Genomic DNA, 25,745 nt, shown 5'->3' with positions numbered 1-25,745 from the left:
AATGACAATATGAAGTGCACAAATATACGTGTTGTGGGTGTCCCAGAAGGAGAAGAGAAGGGAAAAGGAGGAGAAAAACTAATGGAAGAAATTATCACTGAAAATTTCCCAACTCTTATGAAAGACCTAAAAGTACAGATCCAAGAAGTGCAGCGCACCCCAAAGAGAATAGACCCAAATAGGGCGTTCTCCAAGACACTTACTAGTTAGAATGTCAGAGGTCAAAGAGAAAGAGAGGATCTCGAAAGCAGCAAGAGAAAAACAATCTGTCACATACAAGGGAAACCCAATAAGACTATGTGTAGATTTCTCAGCAGAAACCATGGAAGCTAGAAGACAGTGGGATGATATATTTAAAATACTAAAAGAGAAAAACTGCCAACCAAGACTCCTATATCCAGCAAAATTGTCCTTCAAAAATGAAGGAGAAATTAAAACATTTATAGACAAAAAGTCACTGAGAGAATTTGTGACCAAGAGACCAGCGCTGCTAAGGGCGGGCCGCGGTGGCTCAGCGGGCAAAGTGCTTGCCTGCTATGCCGGAGGACCTCGGTTCGATTCCCGGCCCCAGCCCATGTAACAAAAACGGAGAAACAGAATACAATAAAAAACAAGAAAATTTTTAAAAAAAAAAAAAAAAAAAAAAAAAAGAGACCAGCGCTGCAAGAAATACTAAAGGGAGCACTAGAGTCAGACACGAAAAGACAGAAGAGAGAGGTATGGAATTAAGTGTAGAAAGAAGGAAAATCAGATATGATATATATAATACAAAAGCCAAAATGGTAGAGGAAAATATTATCCAAACAGTAATAACACTAAAAGTTAATGGACTGAATTCCCCAATCAAAAGACAGACTGGCAGAATGGATTACGACCCAGCAATACCACTGCTAGGTATCTACTCAAAGGACTTAAGGGCAAGACACAGACGGACATTTGCACACCAGTGTTTATAGCATCATTGTTTACAGTTGCAAAGAGATGGAGACGGCCAAAGTGTCCGTCAACGGACGAGTGGCTAAGCGAACTGTGGTGTGTACCTACGATGGAATATTATGCAGCTTTAAGACAGAATAAACTTATGAAGCATGTAATAACATGGATGGACCTAGAGAACATTATGCTGAGTGAGTCTAGCCAAAAACTAAAGGACAAATACTGTATGGTCCCACTGATGTGAACTGACATTCGAGAATCAACTTGGAATATATCATTGGTAACAGAGAGCAGCAGGAGTTAGAAACAGGGTAAGATAATGGGTAATTGAAGCTGAAGGGATACAGACTGTGCAACAGGACTAGATACAAAAACTCAAAAATGGACAGCACAATAATACCTAATTGTAATGTAACTATGTTAAAACACTGAATGAAGCTGCACCTGAACTATAGTTTTTTTGTTTGTTTGTTTGTATCTTTTGTTTTTGTTTTTCCTTTTTTATATATATATTTATTATTATTATTATTATTTTAATTTTCTTCTCTATATTGACATTCTATATCTTTTTCTGCTGTTTCGCTAGTTCTTTTCCTAAATCGATGCAAATGTACTAGGAAATGATGATCATGCATCTATGTGATGAAACTAAGAATTACTGAGTGCATATGTAGAATGGAATGATTTCTAAATGTTGTGTTAATTTCTTTTCTTTTTTTTTAATCAATAAAAAAATACAAAAAAAAATGAAAGTACTGGATTAGATGGGGGTCTCTAGCTATAGTAATCTTCAGTCTAATTCACATTAACATGAATAGAATGGTTTAAATGTATTATATTTGCAAAGAGGTATATAACTTTTAAGCCATCAAAATAGTCATTCAATGAACATACTGAACAATTTGAAAAGACCCTTCTCAATAGCATTAACCTAACTGAAATTATTTGCAGTAAACATTTACTTTTCCATGAAAACCATTTTTTTTATTTTCAGAGATTTGAAAATTTTTAACTTATTCTCTTCTCTCTTACAGGGTAAGTCTTTGTAATGACCCTTCTTCAAAGTTGTTAAAAATTGCTGAATTACTATTAAGGAGTAGGAAGTAGATATATAGTAGAAATGTAGGAAGGACGAGTCATAGTAAATTAGACAGGCACACACAAACTTGTCAAACAAGTAATACTGCCCGGTTTCCATAAGCTATTCAGAGTCTAAAAATCATTGCAGTAAAAGTACAAATTCAAATTATGACCCAGGAAGAAAAAAAAAAGACTTTCTATATAAATGTTTTTCAGAGTCTTCTAAGGGGAACAACTATTAAAACCTAGCACAATATTAATGATATAGTCATAATGCAGACAACTACATTTTAAAGAAATGTTTCAGTGCACACAAGGCCTGGTATAATACTGCTAACTGTGAGAGAAAGGAATAGTACACTTTTATGATACACGTTCTGTTAAAAAAAAAAAACATGCTTATTCTTCAATTAAAACAGCAAAGTGGAAAAAAATTCAACCAATTAGTAATTATTAGCATCCAAACTGTTTACACATAGCCAGTAAGTAATTTATAAAGTATTATGTGATGAAGCTTTCTACAGATGTTCACTTTACATTTTTTAACTGTTTTTATTGTATAATATAACATACATACAAAGCAAAGAAATAAAAGAGCAATAGTTTTCAAAGCTACTCTTCAACGAGTGGTTACAAAACAGATCCCAGAGTTTGTCATGGGCTACCATATGATCCTCATATTTTTTCCTTCTAGCTGCTCCAGAATATAGGAGGCTAGCATCTTACATTTTAAAACATTTTCAAGGAGGGAAAACAAAACAATGGGAAGTAAAGGACAAGCAGAAATTATTAACGGCAATATTTGCATGCTACTTTACAGAATACAACAATTAAAGGGAAAGGAGAACAGATAACTTTTCTAAAACACTAAGCATCCTTGTGCTCTAGTTATTTAATTAAGAACACATTACACAATGCACCATGACTTAACAATGATGTCATTTACAGAAAGCCACTGGAATGAATAAATAGAAGCAGTTGGGAGACTGTCTTCTGGTATCCCACTGATTTTTAAATTCATTAGAGCACCTAGGTTTCAAAGGACACCTTTTCTACTTAATTGAACTCACCATTTAAAAAGTTCTAACATCATCCTAAAAAATGTGCAGAATATTAAAGAAGGCTAGAGATGGAGAAACATTTGATGTTATATTTAATAAAGTATATCATTTTTCAAAAAGGAAAATTCTCTCGTATGACCCTTTGCACTGGAATGATAATTTTGAATCTAAACCTACTTATCACTAATGTTCAAATGCAGCAGTCTAAGTACAACTTTTTAACAAATTAGGTCTCAGCAATCTGACCCCAAGTTTAGTGACACAGTTGGCAAATCAACCCCAGTATCACATTGTTCAACTTAACTTCTAAGAGGAAACATTTTCCTGACCCTGATAAAACCAAACAAATGTGAACTTTTTATTTTCAGTGCCTGAAATTTGCTTCTCAAGTGAATTACAGCAATCAGGGAAATACGTTCTATTCTCCTGCCAAAGCCCAGCAATGCACTCTTTCTTTATTAGGCAGAACTCCCACAAAGTCATCCAAACTCATTCTTTCAAAGTCTGCTTCCCCTCAACCTGTAATAAAAATTTACAGGATTTAGCAGTGGCTGAGAAAAAAATCTGAAGCTCTAAACTGAAAAACAAACAAGTTCTACCAGAATATGACACAAAATGAAAGGAAAGGGTGGTACTGATAAAAAAGAAAGCTGCTAATTAAAAAAAAAACTTTTTAAATAAAAAAATGAAGAGCCCACAGATCTTTTCACTGTTTGTAAACTAGGCTCAGTTTACTGGGTGGTCCCCTCTTCACTACCTACCACCCACCAGGGGCAGAGCCATGCAAAACAGAAACATAGAGGTGCTGGCTTATTTTGGTTCAAACTATGTGCCTTTACTTCAACAAACAGAAGTAAAACAGAGTCAAAATCAACAGGAGCATAAAAGATTTTTAAGAAATAATTTGTGTAAATACATTGAGTAGACACCAGGGAAGCTGCAATTTTCTACAATCATGTAATAATAACCTGATAAACACAATCCAAAATAGTTCCTGGAGTTTTCTCAGAACCAACACAAAAATTAAATTCCCCAAGCTAGCACAGAATTATGTGACAAGCATCCTCTTCAGAAACACTTGACGCTGAAAAGCCAATAAGGTCCCCTAGTTAAGTAAACTTACTCCAGTTAAAAATAAAGCCCTGCTTATACTTAACTCACCCCTATAAGACTAACAAACAGGTCTCTACTCAAATCAACAAAACCTAGCCAATTTCCTTCTTTCTGTTTATAAAGCTGCCCACAAGCTCCCTAGCCTTGAAGCTGCTTTGGTTTTTGCAAGCAAATGGTTTCCTTGCTGCTGCTACAACCTTGGTGCTCTGATGCTGTAAACTACAACTCTGATTTGTCTTTCGACAAATTTAAAGGTTTCACCAACAAACACCTCCCGGGATGCAGGTTATGGTGAACAAACAATGAAGTACCCACAACAGAGAGCCCTTGTGTCTACTCCTGGGTTGCCACAACTCTGCAGCCCCAAGGTAAATGCTTCCTATATCTAAACTCCACTGCTTTTATCAAGTTCAGTAACCTTTTGTTCAGGACTTGGTTTAGGTACCATTGGTTTCAGTTCTTTAATTTCAGTTCTTTGGTTTTGGTTCTATTGTCAGACGCTCCATTTGATTTCATTTCTCTGTCCCTCCTGTTCATCCATTCCCCATTCCACAATTACTCTTTTCTATCTCTCTCAGAGGCATACCGCTCTATAGGTGAGACTCAATAAGCTAACCCCCAGCTGGTAAGTGGTTTGCCAGTCCTCTCGCTTTGGTATTAATAGACATTAAGTTGTTGTTACCTCTCGTCCTTAAAATTGGCACAATATTTATGCACTGAGCCAGAATGCTCCAAAATACATGAGGCAAACACTGAAACATTCAAATGAGAACCGGACACATCTACCATAATAGTTGAAGACTTCAATTCCCCACTCTCAATCAATGGACAGAACATCTAGACAGAGACACAATAAAGAAACAGAGAATTTGAATAATACAATAAATGAGCTAGACTTAACAGACATTTATAGAACATTACACCCCACCCACAACAACATGATACACCTTTTTCTCAAGTGCCCATGGATCATTCTTAAGGATAGACCATATGCTGGGTCACAAAGCAAGTCTCAATAAATTTTAAAAGATTAAAATCATACAAACCACTTTCTCAGATCATAAAGGAATGAAGTTGGAAATCAGTAATAAGCAGAGAGCCAGAAAATTCACAAATATATGGATGCTCAAAAGCACACTCTTAACCAGTGGGTCAAGGAAGAAATTACAAGAGAAATCAGTAAATACCTCGAGGCAAATGAAAATGAAAACATAACATATCAAAATTTATGGTATGCAGCAAAGGCAGTGATAAGAAGGAAATTTATTGCCCTAAATGCCTACATCGAAAAGGAAGAAAGAGCAAAAATCGAGGAATTAACTGTCCACTTGGAAGAACTACAGAAAGAACAGCAAACTAACCCCAAAGCAAGCAAAAGGAAAGAAACAATGAAGATTAGAGCAGAAATGAATGAAATTAAGAACATGAAAACAATTGAGAAAATCAAGAAAACCAGAAGTTCTATGAGAAAATCAGTAAGATTGTTGGACCCTTAGAGAGGCTGAGAAAAAGAAGAAGAGAGAGGATGTAAATAAATAAAATCAGAAATGGAGGAGGAGACATAACCACTGACCCCAAAGAAATAAAGGAAGTAATGAGAGGGTACTATGAACAACTTTATGCTAATAAACTCAACAATGTAGATGAAATGGACAACTTCCTAGAAAGGCATGAACAGCCAACACTGACTCAAGAAGAAATAGACGACCTGAACAAACCAATCACAAGTAAAGAAACTGAATTAGTCATTAAGAAGCTCCCCAAAAAGAAAAGTCCAGGACCAGACGACTTCACATGTGAATTCTACCAAACATTCCAGAAAGATCCTGCTCAAACTCTTCAAAAAAACTGAAGAAGAGGGAAAGTCTCCTAACTCATTCTACGAAGCCAACATCATCCTCATACCAAAACCAGATAAAGATATTACAAAAAAAGAAAACTACAGACCAATCTCTCTTATGAATATAGATGCAAAAATCCTCAACAAAATTCTTGCATATCGAATCCAGCAGCACAGTAAAAGAATTATACAGCATGACCAAGTAGGGTTCATCCCAGTAATACAAGGATGGTTCAACATAAGATAATCAATTAAAGTAATATACCATATCAACAAACCAAAGCAGAAAAACCACATGATCATTTCGACTGATGCAGAAAAGGCATCTGACAAAATTTAATATCCTTTCCTGTTGAAAACACTTCAAAGGATAGGAATAGAAGGGAACCTCTTCAACATAAAGGGTATATATGAAACCCCACAACTAACATATCCTCAATGGGGAAAAACTGAAAACTTTCTCCCTAAGATTAGGAACAAAACAAGGATGTCCACTATCACCACTGTTATTCAACATTGTGTTGGAAGTTCTAGCCAGAGCAATTAGGCAAGAAAAAAAAATACAAGGCATCAAAATTGGAAAGGAAGAAGTAAAACTCTCACTGTTTGCAGATGATATGATACTGTATGTCGAAAACCCCCAAAAATCCAAGCAAAACTACTAGAGCTAATAGATGAGTACAGCAAAGTGGCAGGTTACAAGATCAACACTCAAAAACCTGTAGTGTTTCTATAAACTACTAATGAACAATCTGACGGGGAAATCATGAAAAAAAATTTCATTTACAATTGCAACCAAAAGACTAAAATGTTTAGGAATAAATTTAACTAAAGAGATAAAAGACCTATACAGAGAAAACTCTAAGAAATTGTTAAAAGAAATCACCGAAGACCTACATAAATGGAAGGACATACCATGTTCACGGATTGGAAGACTAAAGATAGTTAAAATGTCAATTCTGCCTAAATTGATTTACAGATTCAGTGCAATACCAATCCCAACAACTTACTTTTCAGAAACAGAAACACCAATAACCAAATTTACCTTAAAAGGCAGGGCGCCCCAAATAGCTAAAAGTATTCTGATAAAGAAAAATGAAGTTGGAGATCTCACGCTACCTGACTTTAAGGCATATTACAAAGCTACAAAGGTCAAAACAGCATGGTACTGGCATAAAGATAGATATATTGACCAATGGAATCAAATAGAGTGTTCAGATATAGACCCTCTCATATATGGACAACTGATCTTTGATAAAGCAGTCAAGCAAACTCACGTGGAACAGAACAATCTCTTCAATAAATGGTGCCTACAGAACTAGATACTCACATGCAAAAGAATGAAACAGGACCCATATCTCACATCCTATACAAAAATTAACTCAAAATGGATCAAAGACCTAAACATTAGATCTAAGACTATAAAACTGTTAGAAGAAAATGTAGGGAAATATCTTATAAATCTTATACTAGGAGGCGGTTTCCTAGACCTTACACCCAAAGCAAGAGCACTGAAGAAAGAAATTAATAAATGGGAACACCTCAAAATTAAACACTTTTGTGCATCAAAGAACTTAAGAAAGTAAAAAGACAGCCTACACAATGGGAGACAGCCTACACAATGGGAGACAATATATACTGGATATATATTTGGAAACAATATGTATCAGATAAAGGTCCAGTATCCAGAATATATAAAGAGATTGTTCAACTCAACAACAAAAAGACAGAAACCCAATTACAAAATGGACAAAAGACTTGAACAAACACTTCTCCGAAGAGGAAATACACATGGCCAAAGGCACATGAAAAGATGCTCAACTTCCCTGGCTATTAGGGAAATGCAAATCAAAACCTCCATAAGTTATCATCTCACACCCACCAGAATGGCCATTATCAATAAAACAGAAAACTGACAAGTGCTGGAGAGGATATGGAGAAAGAGGTACACTTATCCACTGCTGGTGGGAATGTCAAATGGTACAACTGCTATGGAAGGCAGTTTGGTGGTTCCTCAGGAAGCTAGTATAGACTTGCCATATGACCTGGCAACACCATTGCTAGATATCTACTCAGAGGACATGAGGGCAAAGACACAAATGGACATTTGCACACCAATGTTTATAGCAGCATTATTTACAATTGCCAAGAGATGGAAACAGCCCAAATGTCTACCAACAGACAAGTGGCTAAATAAGCTATGATATATACATACGATGGAATATTATGCAGCTGTAAGACATTCTAAAGTTATGAAGTATGTAACAACATGGCTGGACCTTAAGGACATTATGCTGAGTGAGATTCCAAACAGAGTCAAGAGGTTATCCTGGAGGTTATTCTTACGCATTAAACAGACATCACCTTTTTTAGTTAAAGTGTAACAGAGAGGCTAGAGGAAGCTGCCTGAAAATGTAGAGCTGTGTTCCAGTAGCCATGTTTCTTGAAGATAACTGTATAATGATATAGCTTCCACAATGTGACAGTGTGATTGTGAAAACTTTGAGTCTCATGCTTCTTTTTTTTTTTTCATGGGTAGGCAATGGGAATCAAACATGGGTCTCTGGCATGGCAGGCGAGAAATCTGCCTGCTGAGCCACTGTGGCCCGCCCTGGTGCCTCTTTTATCTACCTTGCGGACAGATGAGTAAAACATATGGATTAAAAATAAATAAATAATAGGGGGAACAAGTGTTAAAATAAATTTAGATTGAAATACTTGTGATCAACGAAAGGGAGTGGTAAGGGGTATTGGTATGTATGAATTTTTTTCTGTTACCTTTTTGTTTCTTTTTCTGAACCGATGCAAATGTTCTAAGAAATGACCATGATGATGAATATACAACTATGTGATGATATTGTGAAGTACTGATTATATATGTAGAACGGAATCATCAAAAGTTAAGAATGTTTGCATTTGTTTGCTGTTATATATTTTTTAATTTAAAAATTAATTTAAAAAATGATCACAATGATGAATATACAACTACGTGATGAAAAAAGAATGTTCATATTGTATGTTGATTGGTTTTATTAATAAAAATGAAAAAAAAAAAAACGTGGCACAAGCCTTCCTTTCTGCCTGTACAGATGCTTCTGGTCTGGTCTACATGCCTGTCTAGTCCTTCCACTCTCCAGGTGTTCCACTGAGGTCAGAATGGTTTCCTGAATGGCTGAGTCAAAAGGGCTCCGGGGCCCAAGAAATAAGATCCACAAGCAGGGTTTTGTCTCACCACAGTATAATGGGTACTTGCTTCTCACTCTAAATCCCCTCTCCTCTGCTCAGGAAAACTCATGCTTCTAAGTTCCCTTGGGGGAATGGCGAGAAAGGGGTATAATTCAACTACCCTAGGCGGAGAATTCCTGATATTCTCACAAGCAGTGGGGACAACCAAAGCAATAGGCCAAGCCCTCAATCTTGGGATTTGTACATAAGAAACTTATCCTTGCAAAAGATAGACTAAGGACTTCTGGACCAAGATGGCAGCTTAGCAATGTGCGCGTTTTACTTCGTCCTCCAGAACAACTACTAAATAACCAGAAACAGTACACAACAGCTCCTAGGGCCACGTCAGTGACCAGACACACAGTGTACCCCAGTCTGGACCAGCTGGACTGGCTGCGAGCCCCCCCAGAACTGTGAGTTCCCCAAGCCACAAAGACCGGCACCCCTCCCCCACAGGCTGCTTCCCAGAGGGGAAAGGAAAGAGACTTTACCAGCAGCAGGGGCTGAGCCCAACCAAACACCAATTCTGGAATTAATCAACAAATTCTGACTACTAAAAATAGGCCTCCAGCTCAGGTGAACCTGTTCAAAGCAGAAGTCACTCATTTCTGCCCAGCCAAGGGGGCAGGGCTGACGGAAATGGGAAAAAAAAAAAAACAAAACAGGAAACAGGTTTTTGTGGCTGTGTTTCTACAAAGGCTTGACTGCCTTTGGATACAGCAGCAGGACTTCTCAGGCTGCAACTGCCCCAGGCATAGGCAGAAACGAGCTCGTGTGAGGGCTAGTCTGGAGCCTGTGCCTTCCCCAGGGGAGGGGTGAAGCCCAACTCAGGTGGAATCCCTTCCTCCAGGAATTCAGACACCAGGGCTTGGTAATTTGGAGCCATTAAAGCCAGCCTACAACCTCTCCTCTGTCTCCACCATGTCCCCAGCATGAAGACTCTGCCAAAGTTAAAGGTGCCGCATCATCTTATGCTGGTGGAACCTGCAGGCAGACAAGCACCACATACTGTGCAGGATAATAAAAACAGAGACCAGAGACGTCACAGGAAAGTCTTTCAACCTGCTGGCTCTCGCCCTCAGGGAAAACTGACGCAGGTGACTCTTTCCTCCTGATAGGAGGCCAGTTTGGTCTGGGAAAATCTGGCTGCGGTCTATAACACCTAAGGAGATCCTCCTAAGGGTGTGTGGGGGAAAAGGCACCATATAAGCAAGGCAAGAAACAAGAAAACAAGAACTGAAAAACTGTCCTCTGTTAAACAAAACCTAAGCTAGAAGTCCAGTAAAAACTGAACTGAATATCAAAGAACAGAGAGATGACAAATTCATCCAGCAAGAAAACCCTAGGCAAAAGAAGTGAAAGCACTCTACAGAATAAACTAGTTAAGGTAATTAAATGCCAAGATGCCAGCAAAAAATAACAGTCACACTAGAAAAACTGAAAATACGGCCCAGTCAAAGGAACAAACAATTCAAATGAGATACAGGAGCTGAAACAATTAATTCAGAATATACGAATAGACATGGAAAACATGATCAAAAACCAAATCAATGAATTGAGGGAGGATATAAAGAAGGCAAGGAATGAACAAAAAGAAGAAATCAAAAGTCTGAAAAAACAAATCACAGAACTTATGGGAATTAAGGCACAGTAGAAGAGATGAAAGAAATAATGGAAACCTACAATGGTAGATTTCAAGAGGATTAGTGAACTGGAGGACGGAACATCTGAAATCCAACAAGAAAAAGAAAATATAGGGAAAACAATGGAAAAATATAAGCAGGACTCGGAACTGAATGACAATATGAAGCACACGAATATACGTGTTGTGCATGTCCCAGAAGGAGAAGAGAAAGGAAAAGGAGGAGAAAAACTAATGGAGGAAATTATCATTGAAAATTTCCCAACTCTTACGAAAGACTTAAAATTACAGATCCAAGAAGTGCAGCATACCCCAAAGAGAACAGATCCAAATAGACGAACTGCAAGACATTTACTAATCAGAATGTCAGAGGTCAAAGAAAAAGATAGAATATTGAAAGTAGCAAGAGAAAAGCAATCCGTCGCATACAAGGGAAATCCAATAAGACTATGGGTAGATCTCTCAGCAGAAACCATGGAGGCGAGAAGACAGTGGGTTGATATATTTAAATTATTAAAAGAGAATAACTGCCAACCACGAATTCTATATCCAGCAAAATTGTCCTTCAAAAATGAGGAATAAATTAAAACATTTTCAGGCAAAAAAATCACTGAGAGAATTTGTGACCAAGAGACCAGCTCTGCAAGAAATACTAAAGGGAGCACTAGAGACAGAAACGAAAAGACTGAAGAGACAGGTGTGGAAAAGAGTGTAGAAAGGAAGACTATGAGTAAAGGTAAAAAGAAGGAAAATTAGATATGACATATAAAATCCAAAAGGCAAAACGGTAGAAGAAAGTACTACCCATGCAGTTATAACACTAAATGTTAATGGATTAAATTCCCCAATCAAAATACATAGACTGTCAGAATGGATTAAAAAACAGGATCCATCCATATGCTGTCTCTACTCAAAGGACATGAGGGCAAGGACACAAACGGACATTTGCACACCAATGTCTATAGCAGCATTATTTACAATTACCAAGAGATGGAAACAGCCAAAAAGTCCATCAAGATGGGTGGCTAAACAAACTGTGGCATATACATACAATGGAATATTATGCAGCTGTTAAGACAGAATAAAGTTATGAAGTATGTAACAACATGGGTGGACCTTAAGGACACCTTGCTGAGTGAGATTAACCAAAAACAAAAGGACAAATACTGTATGGTCTCACTGATATGAACTGACAGCGAATAAACTTGGAATATTTCGTTGGTAACAGAGACCATCAGGAGATAGAAATAGGGTAAGATATTGGGTAATTGGAGATGAAGGGATACAGATTGTGCAAAAGGACTGAATATAAAAACTCAGAAATGGACAGCACAATACTACCTAACTGTAATACAATTATGTTAAAAACAATGAATGAAAATGAATGTGAGAATGAAAGAGGGAGTAGGACTGGGGGCATAAATGAAATCATAAAGAAAGATAGACAATAAAGATTGAGATGGTATAATCCAGGAATGCCTAGAGTGTATAATGATAGTGACTAAATGTACAAATTTAAAAAATGTTTTTGCATGAGGAAGAACAAAGGAATGTCATTATTGCAGGGTGCTGAAATTAGATGGTAATTAATATTTTAAAATCTCAATTTAAGTGTGAGACTAAAGCAAAAAATGTTTATTTGGTACAAAATTTATATTTTCACTAGTGCATTTCCTAATACAACTTATGCAGATAGTTGGTTGAACAACATTAAGTACATGGAACCTTGGGTAGGACATTAGATTTTGTTGGTTTGTCCAGAGGGATACCCCGATGAATCCCAGAGTGATTTGATCAGTGAGTGGAAAAGTATTTGCAAAGTCTCCTTGGGGAAATGGTGAGAATGGGGGAAAATTCATCCTCCTCAGCTGAATTTTTGATATTCTCACAAGCAATGTGGACAATCAAAACTATAAGCTGAGCCCCCAGTCTTGGGGTTTGTTCATATGAAACTTAACTCCACAAAGGATAGGTCACGCCTACTTAAAATTAGGCCTAAGAGTCACCCCCTAGAGAACCTCTTTTGTTGCTCAGATGTGGCCTCTCTCCAGCCAACATAACAAGCAAACTCACTGCCCTCCCCCTGTCTACGTGAGACATGACTCCCAGGGGTGTGGACCTTTCTGGCAACATGGGACAGAAATTCTAGAATGAGCTGAGACTCACAATCAAGGGACTGACAAAAACTCTAGAAGGAGCTGAGACCCAGCATCAAGGGACTGAGAATACCTTCTCAACCAAAAGGGGGAAGAGTGAAAACAGACAAAGTATCAATGGCTGAGAGATATTAAACAGAGTCGAGAGGTTATTCTGGAGGTTATTCTTACACATTAGATATCACCTTTTTAGTTACGGTATATTAGAGAGGCTGGAGGGAAGTGCCTGAAAAAGTAGAGCTGTGCTCTGGTGGCCATGTTTCTTGAAGATGATAGTAGGATGATATAGCTCTCACAATGTGACTGTGTGAATGTGAAAACCTTGTGTGTGATGCTCCTTTTATCTACGCTATGGCAGATGAGTAAAACATATGGATTAAAAATAAATGAACAGGGCAGGCCACGGTGGCTCAGCAGGTAAGAGTGCTTGCCTGCCATGCCCGAGGACCCGGGTTCGATTCCCGGTGCCTTCCCATGTAAAATAAATAAATAAATAAAAATAAAAAATAAATGAATAAGAGGGAGCACAAATGTTAAAATAAATTTAGTAGATTAAAATACTAGTGATCAGTGAAAGGAAGTGATAAGGAGCACAGAAAAAAAATAGGGTAAGCAAAGGCTAAAATATATTGGGTAAATAGAAATACTAGCAATCAATGAGAGGGTGGAGTATGGAGTATGGTATGTATGAGTTTTTTTCTTTTTTTTTTCAATCTCTTTTTCTGAATTGATGCAAATGTTCTAAGAAATGATCATGCTGATAAATATACAACTATGTGATTATATTGTGAGTTACTGATTATATACCAAGAATGGAATGATCATATGGTAAGAATGTTCATGTTTGTATGTTGTTATATTTAAAAAAATTTTTTTAAATAAAAAAAAAACCAAAAACTCCTGCTTCTTATATGTACTTGCACTATGGACCTGCTACATGTGACTTTCTTGTTCATGGTTGGATCTAAAGAAAGACAATTTATCTTTGTAGTGGCTGCTTTGAGGAATTTTTTATATGAACAAAATTGTTCATGTGAGTGGAGCCTTAGAAAAGAAACAAACTCAGGCCCAACAGGCAGTATTTTTTATTGATAGGTGGAAGCCTCGAAACAAAACTCTAATGAAAAAATTCTTTCAGTACAGGATATGGACAGATGAGTAAAAAAATAAGGACAGAGCAGTATAACAGTGGCTCAGGGGCAGAATTCTAACCTGCCATGCCGGAGACCTGGGTCAATTCCCAGAGTCTGCCAATGCCAAAAAAAAAAAAAAAAAAAAAAAAAAGGGACAAAAAATAAATAAATAATTTATCTTTATTTATAGATATAAATTATAAATAATTGAGGGATGTGAAGGGGTAAAAAAATCGGGTAGATTACAATACTAGTGGATCAATGAGAGGGAGGCGCAAAGGGTATGGGATGCATGTTTTTTTCCTTTTTTAATTATTTTTCTGGAGTGATGCAAATAATCTAAAAATGATAATGATGACAACTATACAATGATATTATGAGACATGGATTGCTTACTTTGGATGGACTGTATGGTGTGTGATATTTCAATAAAATATGTTTGTTTGTTTAACTGCTTCACTAAAATATTATTTGGCCAAAGCTAATGAGCATTTTGACAAAGTTATATCACAACAAACTGGACTTGTTTCCCTAGTACATCTTTTCCCTTTTGGTCCTATAGTTCCCTCTCTATATCCAGCTCTCCCTCACTTCCTTTATCCTCCTGACCTTTCTGTTTCTGCACCTCTGTCAACTCCTCCTTTCTCTTCTCCTTGTCCAGACTCTCCACGTGTTCTCAACAATTCTCCTAAAATTTCAAAATGCCAGTGTTTTTAAAGTTCCATCCTCCCATAAACCAGATTTGCAGGAAACTACAGAATTTAAACCGTAGACTAAAGCAAAACATACAGCTATCATAAAAGATTTCCCTAAACCCAAACAAGAGCAGAAAATACTCTTAGAAAAATTTAGAATTATTTTGGGTCATATGATTCAGGGTTACCTGAAATATATCAGCTTGCACACATGTTGGTTAGAACCTCAGATGCTAAATCCTGGATGGCAAAAGCTGATTGGACTGACCTGGAAAGGAACTACAGGATCCCTCTTTTCACAATACATATGAGGGTTAAAAAAAAAAAAAGAAGAAGAAAAAAAAAAAACCTGAAAAATAGAGCAGAACTTCTATAAGATTATATATCAAAGCAAAGAAAATCTTTAAAACCTCCAGAAATGCAGTTCTGATAAAAATATAAAAATAGACCAAGAACAGAAAGCCAGCTCTTTTATATAACTTTTATATAAAAGAACTCTTTATCTTTAAATGAACTTTATACATCCTTCTATAGGATATAAATACATCTGTATTTTGTCTCTGTGTTTCTGATTCAGTTTATCTGACTCATGGCTGATTCGCCATGGTTGACAGAATAAAATTTATTCTACTTGTGTATGTTCTTCCTTAATGTTTACTCATCAAATAAACTGGCATTACATCTACTAGATATTAACGATAAGAAATATAAATTTATGTTTAAACAAATTCTGTTACTATTCTGACCAACTTTACTTCAACATTAATTACATTTTAATAATATGTCAGTCTAAAGCCAAATTCCAAGATCCTTTTGGTAATTTAAATATACAAGGTAAGTAGGATGTGTTTTTATTAAAAAAACAAAGTAATTGTGTTCTAAAGTAAAATAACCTATTGCTCCAGAATGAGGAAAGAATAGAACAAAACATAAAAAACATGGAAAGTCACAGAAAGTTCAAAGAAAGAACGTTTACATTTTGTGGTCAAACTTGGATAGGATCTGACAAGTTTATAAGATTTTTTTCAAGAGGGTTTTTTTTTTCCCATATGCTGCATGCTGGTCACATTTCACTCTTTTTCCATGTGACTATCCCATTACTACAGCACCATTTGTTGAATTTTTTTTTGGAGGGGGGGAGTGGGGAGAGTGCACAGGCCTGGAATCGAACCCGAGTCTCCTGCATGGCAGGCACTGAACTACCCTTTCAGAGTTCTAATATCAAGTATATTTATATTCAAGCAAAGCTGAATTGGTTTTCTGTTAAAATGACAAATTTTCTCAAATTATTGGTCTGTTCTTAAAAGGTTATGAAAGATTTTTCTTAATCTCAACTGAGTAATCTGCCTAGAATGCAAATATTCTTAGAAAAAGTTCCTGTGCTTTATATTGAACTTATTGACCTTTGCTGTTTAAAAGAAAGAGTATCCTCACCTTAAAAGAGTTTATTTACAATTATGTTTAAAAAAAAAAGGCCAAATACTGTTTCACAATGACCTATCGTCATATTTAACCAAATATTCAAACCTGTCAACTTTTGACATCTTGCCTTCAAATCCTAAATGATGTCGTCTTGATCTCAAACTGTCTTTGGAATTTTCCAGAGAACCCCTGGAAAAATCAAAAAGGAGGTGTTCTTTCACCTTTTAAAAAGAGAGAGATGCTAGAAATAGGTTTATTTAATGTTATGAGATGCACAGAAAATGTTGTTAAAAGAGAGTTTCTAATTTCAGAAACTGCATAAAATTCTTAGAGATTTATCAATGTCATTAACAACAATATAGTATTATATCATAATTTCAGTTTTTCTTTGAAAATATTACATGCCACAAAATTTACCTCGTTTTACTTTAATGCTTCACCAAAAGTGTTTGCAATCCACTACAGGTCAAAGCCTTGTGTTCAACAAAAAAGGGCTTTAAATGAGAAGGAAGGGCAAGTGTGTAAATCATGTTCTATGCGTCAAGTACATAATCTTGGTAAAACTGTAAAAGTAGGACCGGGTCACAAAACTTGACCAACAGGAAACTTTAAATATCTTTAAAGGGACTTTATATGACTGTATCCTTCCATGGGATATAAATATGTCCTTGTTATCAGATGTATATTTTCTAGATGGATAAAAGCTTTTCCTTGCTGGAAGGCTACTATCCTCCCATCAGTTAAAATGCTTTTAGAGGGTGGGCCACGAAGTTTCGATTCCCAGTGCCTGCCCATGTAAAAAAATAAAAAAAAAAAAGCTATTAGAGGGGGTGCACAGGTAGTTCAGTGGTTAGAATGCCTGCCTTCCATGTGGGAGACCAGGTTCTATTCCCAGACAATGAGTCTGCCTTCCATGTGGGAGACCAGGTTCTATTCCCGGACAATGAACCCAAAAAACAAAAAATGCTATTAGAGCGTTGGTGGTTCAGTGGTAGAACCACCAACAGTAGAATGCTCACCTGCCATGGTGGTAGACCTGGGTTCTATTTCAGGCCCATACACGCCTGCAAAAAATAAAAAGCTACCAGACTTTGCTTTCTACCACCTGGGGATTTCTGTTATTCTTTCAAGCAACATGTACAAATTTAACTAGAACTATCATCAAAGAAGTTTGGGAGGTCTTACACATCAAACAAAAGCATCACTGTCCCTAAACATGCTCAATGATCAAGAGAAAAAAACAACAACAAATGAATGCTGTCTTAAAACTTAAATTACCTAGAATGAGCTGAGACTCAGCATCAAGGGATTGAGAAAACCTTCTTGACCAAAAGGGGGAAGAATGAAATGAGACAAAGTATCAATGGCTGAGAGATTCCAAATAGAGTTGAGAGGTTATCCTGGAGGTTACTCTTACGCATTAAGTAGATATCACCTTGTTATTCAAGATGTAGCGGAGAGGATGGAGGGAACTGCCTGAAAATGTAGAGCTGTGTTCCAGTAGCCATGTTTCTTGATAATGATTGAATAATGATATAGCTTTCACAATGTGACTGTGTGATTGTGAAAACCTTGTATCTGATGCTCCTTTTATCTACCATATCAACAGACGAGTAGAACATATGGAATAAAAATAAGTAATAGGAGGAACAAACGTTAAAATAAATTCAGTTTGAAATGTTAGTGATAAATGAAAGCGGGGGATAAGGGGTATGGTATGCATAATCTTTTTTTGTCTGTTATTTTATTTCTTTTTCGGTTGTCTTTTTATTTCTTTTTCTGAATTGATGCAAATTTCTAAGAAATGATGAACATGCAACTATGTGATGATATTGAGAATTACTGATTATATACGCAGAACAGAATATGTTAATGTTTTTGTTTGTTCTTTATTTTTTTAATTAACAAATAAAAATAACAACAACAAAAAAAAAACTGAAATTAGCTAAATCCCTCTCTTGACCATGGCCTAGGGTTATTCCCTTAAATCTTGATGGGCCAGTAAAACTTAGCCCACTGAGAAAATATCTGCTATCCTCATATAAAATTATAATGGAAAGACTCACGACACTCATTATTTCTCCCACCATACCAGACTTCAGTCCATCACAAATCAGAAATTTTAAATCATTATAAAGGACTAACTGCATAAACCCAGTTCCACCATTCACAAATCTGACATGACCCTCAATCCAGAAACTTGTTATACTGGAAGAAATACCAATGAAAAACTGCTTTAAAACCTAGATAAAAGACCTTATCAAGTCTTACTAACCAGTACCACCACTGTAAAAACTACAAGGAATTGACCTTGTGGGTCCACATGTCACAACTAAAAAGTGCTCCAAACCCTTGGGAGGTCACTCTCATTTCAGACCTCAAACTAAAACTGACAAGAGGATCTCAGAAGCAGATGGCATCTGATGTGGACAGCTAACTCAAGACCCATGGAATAAGCAGACGACCCCTAACCAAAGGACACCCTCCTCTAACAGAAGAAATACTTTTCTTATCCTCCTTTTTCCTTTGATGCCTCTTTATCTCCTCCTACTCTTTCACTTCCCATTTCAAGATCCTTGGACCCTATTTAATATGAACCCCTTTTCTTCTCTTTCAAAAGACTTTTCATCTTACCTGATCCTCCTGACAGGAGCTGCACCTGATCATTCTAATACCATCCTTAGGTTATCTCAGATAGTTGCTACCGTCCTATTCTGTTACACTTAAATAAAATAGGATAAGTGAAATAGGCTCACATCAGCTTTAAAAAAAGGGGGGGGCTACCTGATTTCCCTTGGTGCAGGCAACTTATTTTCAAATATTGGTTTGGGTTCCCAGGGACCTTGACTCAGAGATATCCTAACAGGAACACTTGTTATCTTTTCAGTCAATGCACAAAATATCCCTCATTTGTTGTCTGGCTCTCAACTCCTAAAAGCTATTGCACAGCCATAAAGCCAACAAATGACACAACAACAATATTAAAATAACTCTGCAGACTTGGGAAACCAAGCTACAGATAATTCACAAGACACAAGAAACAACTAGTGGTGAATTAAACCAGTAATGTCTTTGGTCAAACCCTTGTAACTAAGTGAATGAGCAAAAGGGGAGAATTGATAGTCAAAAATAGTTCCTGGGTTTCTCAGAACCACACAAAAATTAAATTCCCCCACTAGCATAGAATTACGTGACAAGTATCCTCTTCAGTAACTCCCTACCAGAACACTTGATCCTGAGAAGCCAATTAAGCCCCTAAGTTAAGTAAACCTACTCCAATTAAAAATAAAGCCCTGCTTATATTTAACACACCTCTGCAAGACTAACAGGTCCCTACTCCAATCAACCAACCCTAGTCAACTTCCTTTTTTCAGTTTATAAAACTGCCCACAAGTTCCCTGGCCTCAAAGCTGCTTTAGCTTTTGCAGGCAAATGGTTTCCTTGCTGCTGCCACAACTTTGGTGTTCTGAATAAAATGGTATAAACTGTAACTCGACTTCCAATTGTCTTTCGATATACCCCACTTTGTAGAATTATATTTATTTCTTACCACATACTTTCACATCCTCTACTGTTTCTACTATATCATAATGCCAAAAGGTTGAAATTTTGCAGTAATATATGTACGAGAAAAGGGAGTTAAATGAGAAAATTTGTGGTAGCTAGGCAGCAGCTGAACAACATTACATTTCCAGGAAATAGTTTTACTATCTTTTATTATAAACAGATCAGTTAAAGGGGGGGAAAATGTTGAACAATAAGACTAACCAAAAGGAAAGGAAACGTGTATCTCCAGAAACCACTATACAGCAAACAATCAAATCTCTCACAAAACCGCCTTTCAGTGCCTCATTTTCTCATAAGTAAACATCAAGCTGTTGTTTACCTTACAGAAGACATGCATTTTCTTGAGCTCAGAGACCATCAATAACAGTTAGGTAGCTCTATCCTATGACATATTAAATGGCAGCCTTCCCCAGAGCATGATTTAGCAATGAGAGTGCCTCATAACTTTTCTCTACAGCCTACGTTTTATAAACCTAGATATTCCAAGAATCCAAATTATTTACTGGAGCAATCCCACAGCCATGCTCTCCTCTGAAGAAGAACAAAACTGCTAGATTCAACAATCTAAGAGGAAAGAGAAAACAAACATGCTGGTGTACATTAACTGAAAGAGTCTAACTTTCCAAACGGCTGAGTTCTGTTTCTACAAAACTTTTCTCATCATTTTTAACTTACAAAATACCTGTCAGCTCTAGAGCATTAATTTTTTAAGAAACAAAGACACATTTTTTAAAACGGTCTTAACAATCTATAGGATTTCTCGAATTCTGGGTTCAAACTAGTAGGTAATGCCCTAGACTAAGAATCTGAGAACTAACCCAGAGCACTAGCTCTGCCAAAGGTCGGCTCCCATTTTATCACTTAACAGCTTCTCCATATCTCAGATGCCTTATTTAAAAATTAAAGCAGCTGAACTAGATAATTTCTTAGGTCTCTATCAGCTCTAATTCTATATTTCCATGCCTCTAATATGCTAAGAAAATTACTGTCTTATTAAAGTTCAAAATATAGTCATTTTTAAAATACTTCAAGAATCTAAGAAATTTTAGCAGACTTCCCTGCCTCTCCCAAGATTTTCCAAAACCGCAAGACAGGAAATATGGTTTTCTACTTATTACTATTTACATAAGAACCAGCCCAGAAGAAATGAGAACTCTATAATAAAAGTAAACAATTCATAAACCTACATACATTCTAATACAACTAAAAATTCAGTAGTATTAATCTAATTCTCATAATTTTTATGTATCATGTCAGAATATAAAGAAGTATACTGTATGCATATACTTTTATTCTACTTTATTAAAGAAATATTTGCTCCATCACAATGGAATTTAAAAACAACAAATTCTAAAGAAAACTCCTCCTCCATTTTCTTTACGTACACATTTTAAATTTCAAATAGTAAACATAGTTCAAAATAAATGAACGTAGTGGCCAACTGATTCAATACATATTCTAATGTATACCTCCTCCCTTTCTCTCGAATACATTCCTTATGCCTAACTCCTCTCCACTCCTCCTCCCCACTCTATTCCACGTCCCACGTTTTCCCACTTCTCCCTTCCTTCCAAACCATATACAATACTTTCTAAAGCAATCTAGGGAGTGGTTCACTACAAAAGAACTATCAGAATCACCTAGGAAGCTTGTTAAATATATACAATTAGTGATGGGAGGTGAAGGAATTCTGCTTTTAAGGTTAACAGTTTAAAAAAAAAAATGAAACCTTAATTGGCCACTTGCTCAGAGAATGGGTTATTCCAGCTAACTCAAGATTAACCAGGGAACTTATTTTGTTGAAAAAACTTTCTCTGATTTTTCAACACCAAATCATTTTTCCCTTGCTTAGGAGTTAACAGCTCATGAGAAGTAGCTGATGACTTAATATCTGTTCTACAAATGTGTCAAGTTTATAATCAATTCAAAATCTACACAAGGTTGGCAAACTATGGCAAATAGGCCAAATGCAGCCCTTGAACTAAGAATGGTTTTATATTTTAAAATGTTGAAACACACACACACACAAAAGAATGTGATAGAGACCAGAAAGCCCACAAAGTCTAAGATATTTACTATCTGGCCTTTTACAGAACAATTTTGCCAACCCTGTCTACATCATCAAAGGTACAGCACCAAAGACACAGGGAACCCAGGACATCTCCCAGAAGTGCTCCTTTCCCATTAGAGTAACTGAAAAAATTACTTCAGTAAATTCGGTTTCCAATGACTTAATAGAAGAATCATTACTATTTCTCTAATTACTGCCTAAATGACTAGCCCTCAAGAAATAGTTATCCCAAAAGGCTCTATTTCATTTCCAAGATGGGAGAGAAGCAACAATTCCGAGTTGAGATACTAGAATTAGCTCTGGAAATAAATACAACAGATTAGAAGCCTTACCTGAGGCATTTGCTATAGTCAACGGCAGGCCTGGAAGCTGGTGCACCTGGATTCCTGAAGCTCCCAAAGCACTGAGGTTTATGGTCTGGAGGCCTGGCATGGAGGAGAGTTGAGCAGCATTCACAGTAACTGTGCCGGCAGGGATGGAGGCAGCTGAGGCAATGGGTGTAAGGGTGGTGTTGCTGCTGCTGGTCTGTCCCAAGGAAACACCCTGCATTGGGGCCAAGGTGATTGTCTGGGCCTGTGGGTTCTGAACTTGGAGGTTCTGCAGCTGAAGAGTTTGCCAACTGACCTGTCCGTTGGGCCCCACTGTTGGTGTCCGGATGATGATAGGACCAGAGTTTGGAACAGCCTGAAGCTGGAGGTTCTGGAGGGTTTCCTGGGAGATAGCTTGAGTTGTAAAGGTCTGCCCTGACAATGGTGCAGCTTGAAGGGCCTGGAGGGCCTGTCCTCCTTGAACTAGCTGAGGCTGGATAAGAATCTGTTGTTGCTGTGTCTGCTGGTTTTGCTCCCCCTCTTTCTGTTGACTTGCTTGCAGTGAGCCTCCAGATGTCTGGTTCTGCTGGATGTTCAAAGCATCAGATCCCTGTAGCCCACTGATCCTTTGAGGTGTCTGACCTTGAGAGTTGGTCCCTGCTGATCCACTGGTGGTAAAGTTCATAATTCCCATGTTGCTGGTGGTAGTAGTTGTTGAGTAGCTATTGGCATTGGTGAAAAAGGAACTGGAACTGGCTTGCGATGATACCAAGTTGGCAGAACTGATGGCAGTCCCTGAAGTGACAGGCTGTGAGCTGCTCTCTTGGGACCCAGAGCTGCTGATCGTGACTGCCTGAGAGCTGGGAGTCAAGGTAGCTGCAGAAACGCTATTGACAGGTAGCAAGGTGATGTTCCCATTCAGGGCCACTGGTACATTGGCCACATACTGAGCCTGTCCTGAGAGCACATTATTAGCTAGGCCCTGAAGGGGGACAGCCTGCTGGAGGAGGTTTGGCATAGCAGCAATAATGTTGCCTCCACTTCCTCGATTTGTGATGATTTGTTGGCTTGCACCTGGTATGATCTGTATTTGACCAGAACCATCCTGCTGCACTTGGGCCCCAGTGGCAGCAAATTGCAGCTGTTGCCCATCAACAGTCTGGAACTGTGGAATTACTTGATACTGAATGTTGGGCATCACCCCAGGTAGTCCTGTCAGGACTTGCTGGTTCTGTAAATTGGGTGTAGCAGCCACAACATACTGCCCACCAGAGACTGTGCGATTCTTGGAAGACTCACTGCCGTTGCTGCCACTGGTACTGCTACCACTTTGTTCCTTTGAGGTAGGAGTAGCCCCAGAGGAGGAAGAGATGATCTGCCAGCCATTGGCACCCTGTGAGAGTTGTGTGGCTGTAAGGTCCAGCTCACCTGTGCCCCCAGCCTGGCCTGGCCCCTGGGAGTTATTGCTGTTCTCATTGGGTGACTCAATTCTGCTGCATGTTGCTGCCAACAGGGCCAAAGGGGATGGCTGGGATTCCTAGCCAGAAAATATAGAAAAGGAAAGGAGTTAGTGATAACAAGCTACCAACCCAGGGGGAAGTACATAACATAGAGCAAAATAGTGCAGACACATGAGCAAAAACAGAAACAAAAAGCCAGCCTATCTATATTGCTGAAATTCCTGTCTTTGAAGATCTCCAAGGTAGTCGTCTCTCTGTGCTTACTTCCCCACCTGAAAAACAGTTCTGTTTCTTCCTAAATTTTATTCTGCAAAGAGTAAGGCAATTATCTAGAAGCACTTACATCCCCTCAATACCTTCTTTCATTGTGTCCCACTATCACTTACTTGCCCTCCTCCACTGCTGCTACTGCCAGTGCTGCTGCTGCGAGCCTGAGAAAAGGCACCACCACCATTACCACTGCCCCCATTGTTGCCACCAACTCCTTTTTCAATCTTCACCACGGCTGTCATTTCATCCATGGAGTGATCTTGGTCTAAAAAGAACGAAAAGGCAAACAACTTAAAGTTAAGGGAAGAAACAAGGTAAAGTGAGAAAGGGTAAAGTGACAAAGGAGGCTATGATGAAACAGAAATAACTAAGAGAAAGGTGAAGGACGCCAAGGTAAAGAAAGTGGACTGAGGGAGAAAACTGTAGACTGTGAATAAGCTTAGTGGTGCCAGAACTGGGCCTCAATTTTTCTTTGCACAAAATTAAACTCTGAAAACATTCAAAATATGCTTTTGGGATTGGAACTATGAGGGACTGTGGGCATGTTGAAAGTTTTAAAATAAGAAAAAGTATGCGGGAGAAAAAAAGGAGAAGGAGAGGCAAGGCAAAAAACAACATGTGGGTGGATGGGAAGCTTGCTAAAATTATGGTTAAAGAAAATGGAGGAAAAATACGAATGTATAAAGTAGCAAGAGAAGAGAAGGAGAAACCGGTAAAGAAAAGGTAAAAAATGTGTGCGATGGGGAAACCCGCGAATACAGTAAACCGGTAAAAGGGGTCTGGGGTTAGATATCAGGAGGTTTCGGGGCGGGAAGAGGGCGGGTCCTAGAGGGAAAGGGCGGTTTCGGGGTGAGGGGCGTGGAAAGGGCGGGCCGGTGGGGGGAGGGGAAATGTAGGGGAAGGGGAGGGAGGGCCTTGGGGCAGGCGGTGACCAGAGGGCGAACCAGGGAGGCGGTTGGCCCGGGCGGGGCCTGCAGCACTCGGGCCGCCCCCGCGGCTCCAGCCCCACACAGGAGGAGCCTCAGGCAGGCGGACGAGTAGTGGGGGGTAAGGCCCGTCCCCCGTGGCCGGGGCGGGCAGGGGGCGGGCGAGGCCACGCTGCCCCCTCCCCCGGGGCGGGCGGCCCATCCCCCTCCTCCTCGGAGGCCCCGCCACTGCCCCTTCTCCCTCCCTTCCCTCCGCCCCGGGCGGGACCAAGGCCGCCGCCGCCGCCTCCCGCCCGCCCCCCCTCACGGCGGGGACCGCCCGGTCGGTCCTTGCGCGCGCCCCCTTACTCCCCTCCCACCCCTAAGCTCGGAGTGGACTCATCCTTACCGCTCATGGTGGCAGCTGAGGGACGAGCTCAAGGGGGTCCTGTCCGGGGGGGTTGGGGGGGGCCAGGAAAAACGCGGACGCTGACGAGGCAAGCGAACCTAGACCGGACAGGGAGGGGGGGTTAAGGAGGAGGGAGCAGCGCGCCACAAGCCCGGCCTAGGCTCCGCCCCTTCGCTGCTGCCCCGCCCAATGAGGGAGGGGGAAAGGAGGGACTTGCAGAAGAAAGGCGGGCAGATTATCCAATGGCAAGGCTCGCTTGCGCTCTAGGGCGTGTAATGCAGAGTTGCGTACCTGGTGTCCGCCCAAAAAGACCGCCTTCAAAATTTTAAAAACCAATGAAAAATGCAGGAAGTGAAAGTGGGCAGGAGCTAGACATGACGGGCTTTCAGGGAAACCAGTCAACGGCCAGGCGGGCTCCCTGAGAGGTAGGTATAGGGAGAACTTTGATAGGA

The 25,745-nt window shown here is 38.8% G+C and overlaps 2 protein-coding genes across 5 annotated transcripts in view; one reads left to right on the top strand and one right to left on the bottom strand.

The window, feature by feature from the left end:
- Window positions 1–25,408, bottom strand: part of SP1 (Sp1 transcription factor) — an 88,785-nt gene extending 63,377 nt beyond the window's left edge. Inside the window, exons 1-3 of one of the 3 annotated variants that reach the window (XM_077110828.1) lie at window positions 25,294–25,408; window positions 24,096–24,244; window positions 22,274–23,786 (exon numbers count right to left, since the gene is read on the bottom strand). In XM_077110828.1, coding sequence (XP_076966943.1) covers window positions 22,274–23,786; window positions 24,096–24,244; window positions 25,294–25,300 — 1,669 coding nt within the window. In that variant the 5' untranslated portion in view covers window positions 25,301–25,408. Of the gene's footprint in view, window positions 1–22,273; window positions 23,787–24,095; window positions 24,245–24,923; window positions 25,037–25,293 lie in introns of those variants that run through there. The other 2 variants (XM_077110827.1, XM_077110829.1) reach the window with 2 other exon arrangements.
- The window catches only part of SP7 (Sp7 transcription factor), a 68,944-nt gene continuing 68,110 nt past the window's right edge, over window positions 24,912–25,745 (top strand). Inside the window, exon 1 of one of the 2 annotated variants that reach the window (XM_077110840.1) lies at window positions 24,912–25,026. The gene's annotated coding sequence lies outside the window, so the exon portion shown is untranslated. Of the gene's footprint in view, window positions 25,027–25,268; window positions 25,719–25,745 lie in introns of those variants that run through there. The other variant, XM_077110842.1, reaches the window with a different exon arrangement.

This window comes from Tamandua tetradactyla, chromosome 7, assembly GCF_023851605.1.
Source record: "Tamandua tetradactyla isolate mTamTet1 chromosome 7, mTamTet1.pri, whole genome shotgun sequence".
Taxonomy (NCBI): domain Eukaryota; kingdom Metazoa; phylum Chordata; class Mammalia; order Pilosa; family Myrmecophagidae; genus Tamandua; species Tamandua tetradactyla.
Note: the sequence above shows the minus strand (reverse complement) of the source record. Positions and strands in the feature narration are given on the sequence as shown.